Source organism: Ovis aries, chromosome 5, assembly GCF_016772045.2.
Source record: "Ovis aries strain OAR_USU_Benz2616 breed Rambouillet chromosome 5, ARS-UI_Ramb_v3.0, whole genome shotgun sequence".
Classification (NCBI taxonomy): Eukaryota; Metazoa; Chordata; class Mammalia; order Artiodactyla; family Bovidae; genus Ovis; species Ovis aries.
Window position 1 is genome coordinate 37,551,028 of NC_056058.1, and position 3,906 is coordinate 37,554,933.

General features: G+C 39.1%; 1 protein-coding gene and 1 non-coding gene across 2 annotated transcripts; both read left to right on the forward strand.

Annotated features, from left to right (window-relative positions):
- The first annotated feature begins 248 nt into the window (after positions 1-248).
- On the forward strand, positions 249-1,134 carry LOC101109093 (olfactory receptor 7A17-like). The gene has a single exon (XM_012179233.4). It carries the CDS (start codon positions 346-348, stop codon positions 1,132-1,134), a length of 789 nt encoding a protein of 262 aa, XP_012034623.3. The 5' UTR covers positions 249-345.
- Positions 1,135-2,364: 1,230 nt separating this feature from the next.
- On the forward strand, positions 2,365-2,436 carry TRNAC-ACA (transfer RNA cysteine (anticodon ACA)). The gene has a single exon. It is a non-coding gene; the product is annotated as a tRNA-Cys (tRNA).
- Positions 2,437-3,906: the final 1,470 nt, after the last annotated feature.

Genomic DNA, 3,906 nt, shown 5'->3' on the forward strand with positions numbered 1-3,906 from the left:
TAGGATCACCTGAGAACTTCAGATATTTTTTCCCACTCAAGACCATATATTTCCTCTCTTTTTAACAGAATTCCTAGTCAGAGATGTCACAGAACATCCCTTAAATGTGAGGATTCAGACAATACATGTATGTATGTATATATATTATATTCAATACATATATTTACTTTATACATTGTAGCATTTCAGATGAATAATACCCATCTGTGCAAATTCATATATGTGTTTGTTTTTATTTCTAGTCATCAACACCAGCACATGGTGCCAGGAAATGATACACAAAATTCAGGATTTCTTCTTCAGGGTTGATCAGTGGAACAAGAACTGCAACCATTCATATTTGGAATGTTCCTCTCCATGTATCTGATCACTTTGTTTGGAAATCTGCTCATCATCCTGGCTGTCAGTTCAGACTCCCATCTTCACACTCCCATGTACTTCTTCATCTCCAGCTTGTCCTTTGTTGACATCTGTTTCACTACCACAACCATCCTAAAGATGTTAATAAATATACAGATCCAGAGCAGAGTTATATCCTATGGCGGGTGCATCACCCAGATGTATTTTTACATACTGTTTGCAGCACTGGATGATTTTCTTTTGACTGTGATGGCCTATGACCGCTTCTTGGCCATCTGCCACCCCCTGCACTACACAGCCATCATGAACCCCTGGCTCTGTGGACTGCTGGTGCTGGCGTGCTGGATCTTTAGTACCCTGCTCTCCTTGTTAGAAAGCTTACTGGTGTTACAGCTGTCCTTCTGTACAGATTTGGAAATCCCTCACTTTTTCTGTGAAATCAAACAGGTTGTACAACTTGCCTGTTGTGACACGTTTCTTAATGATATGATTATGTATTTTACAGCAGTGCTGTTGGGTGGTGGCCCCCTGGCTGGTATTCTTTACTCTAAGATAGTGTTCTCCGTACATAGAATCTCATCACCTCGGGGGAAATATAAAGCATTCTCCACCTGTGTATCCCACCTCTCGGTTGTCTTCCTATATTATTGTTCAAGCCTAGGAGTGTACCTTAGCTCGGCTGCTACCCACAGCTCACACTCAAGTGCAACAGCCTCGGCGATGTACACTGGTCACACCCATGCCGAACCCCTTCGTCTACAGTCTGAGAAATAAGGACATAAAGAGCGCTCTGAAAGGATTCTTCCAGATGGCAGTTGAGAAAAGGAAAATCATTCTGAGTCTGAAGACATGTCCTTGAAGAAGGACTCAAAACCTTAAAACAAGAAATTCCTATTCTTTGATCAGATTCTGAATGTTGAATTTGCTCCTTCTGTTAATTTCTTAAAATTTCCATTTCTTTGACTTCAACACGTTAGACGATTTGTATGCTCAACTGTTGAAGTTTTCCTCTCTGATGAATTATTTTTCTATTCATTTTCTTTTGTCCATTTCCCTACTTTTCCATTTTCATTTGTGCATTTTCCTACTTTCACAAAGTTGTTCCCAGCCTTAGAGAAGAAAGACTTGGAAATTTTGATTAATTGGTGCAACATGGATTACTTAAAAATAATTTTTCTCAAATGACATATATTATCCAAAAAACTGGAAAATGAGTAATAAAAATTTTTAAATTACATGTATATCAATAATTTCTTTAAGTGCCAGTGGAGTAAATGATTCATTAAAGAGACATAGGGTGGCTGACAGGATAAGACAACAAAACCCATATAAATGCTGGGGCTTCTCAAGTGGTGCAGTGGTAAAGAATCCACCTGCCAATGCAGGAAATGTAAGAGATGTGGCTTAGATCCCTGGGTTGGGAAAATCAACTGGAAAAGGAAATGGCAACCCACTCCAGTATTCTTGTCAGAAAAATTCCATGGACAAAAAAGCCTGGAGGGCTAAAAGGTCCATAGGGTTGCAAAGAGTTAGACGTGAGTGAGTGACTGAGCACACACATATATGCTTCATGTAAGAGACTAACTTCAGAGCTAAATTTTTCACAAAGGATAAATGTAAGGGACTGCAAGAAGATATTTTATGCATATGAACATTATAAGAAAGAGGGGTTGCAGTATCCATATCAGACAAAATAGACTTTAAAACAAATTTATCTTTATTACATGAGACAAAGAAGGGTATTATATAATGTGAAAGGAATCAACACAAGAAGAGTATATACTAATATATATATATATATTTGCTAGTATATATGTACCTAAGATAAGAGAAACTAAAGGATAAAGTAAATATTGACATATAAAGGGAGATATTGACAATAATATAAGAACAACAGGAAATGTTAACATCCCATTTATATCAATGGACTGATTATCTAGACAGAAAATCAACAGTGGTCTTGAATGACATGTTAGAATAGTTGCACTTAATAAATACAGGACTTCCCTGGTGGCTCAGATGGTAAAGCATCTGCCTACAATGCGGGAGACCCAGGTTCAATCCCTGGGTTGGGAAGATCTTTTGGAGAAGGAAATGGCAACCCACTCCAGCATTCTTGCCTGGAGAATCCTAGGGACGGAGAAGCCTGGTAGGATACACTCCATGGGGTCGCAAAGAGTCAGACATGACTGAGCTACTTCACTTTCACTTAATAAATACATACAGGAGATTCAATTCAGAAAAACAACACGACACACATTTTTATAGTGCGCATGGAGTATATACTCCAGGGTAGATCACATGATAGCCCAACAAACAAGCCTCAAATTTAAAAGTATGAAAATTGCTTTTGCATTTTTGGAGCACAAAGGTATGAAGCCAGAAATCAATTATAGGAAATAAAATGAGAAAAACACATATAATGAAAAAAACCATATTACTAAGTAACACCATAAAAACCCAAACTAATGGGTAAATGAAGAAATCAAAGAGGAAATCAGGAAATAGTTACAAGAATAAAAATGAGAGCACAACTTTCCAAAATCCATAGGATGCAACAAAACTGTCATGAGTGATCTTAATACCAACACAGGTCTCAGTCAGTTCAGTTCAGTTGCTCAGCTGTGTCCGCCTCTGCCGCCCCTTGGACTGCAGCACGCCAGGCCTCCCTGTCTATCACCAATTCCCAGACTTTACTCAAACTCATGTCCATTGGATCAGTGTTGCCATCCAACCATCTCATCTTCTGTCATCCCCTTCTTCTCCCGCCTTCACTATTTCCCAGCATCAGGGTCTTTTCAAATGAGTCTGTTTTTTGCATCAGGTGGCCAAAGTATTGGAGTTTCAGCTTCAACATCAGTCCTTTCAACAAATATTCAGGACTAATTTCCTTTAGAATGGACTGGTTGGATCTCCTTGCAGTCCAAGGGACTCTCAAGAGTCTTCACCAACACTGCAGTTCAAAAGCATCAATTCTTCAGCATTCAGCTTTCTTTATAGTCCAACTCCCACTTCCATACATGACTACTGTAAAAACCATAGCGTTTACTAGACAGACCTGTGTTGGCAAAGTAATGTCTCTGCTTTTTAACATGCTGTCTAGGTTGGTCATAACTTCCAAGGAGCAAGTGTCTTTTAATTTCATGGCTGAAGTCACCATCTGCAGTGATTTTTGGAGCCCCCCAAAATAAAGTCTGTCACTGTTTCCCCAGTTATTTGCCACGAAGTGATCGGACCAGATGCCTTGATCTTAGTTTTCTGAATGTTGAGCTTTAAGCCAACTTTTTCACTCTCCTCTTTTACTTTCATCAAGAGGCTCTTTAGTTCTTCTTTGCTTTCTGCCATAAAGGTGGTGTTATCTGCATATCTGAGGTTATTGATATTTCTCCTGGCAATCTTGATTCCAGCTTGTGCTTCATCCAGCCCAGCGTTTCTCATGATGTACTCTGCATATAAGTTAAATAAGTCAGAATGGCCATCATCAAAAAGTCTACAAACGATAAATGCTGAAGAGGGTGTGGAGGAAAGGGAACACTCTTGCACTAT

Excerpts from the sequence above, each read along its gene's own strand:
- LOC101109093 (XM_012179233.4), top strand. The coding sequence starts at position 346 with ATGTTCCTCTCCATGTATCTGATCACTTTGTTTGGAAATCTGCTCATC.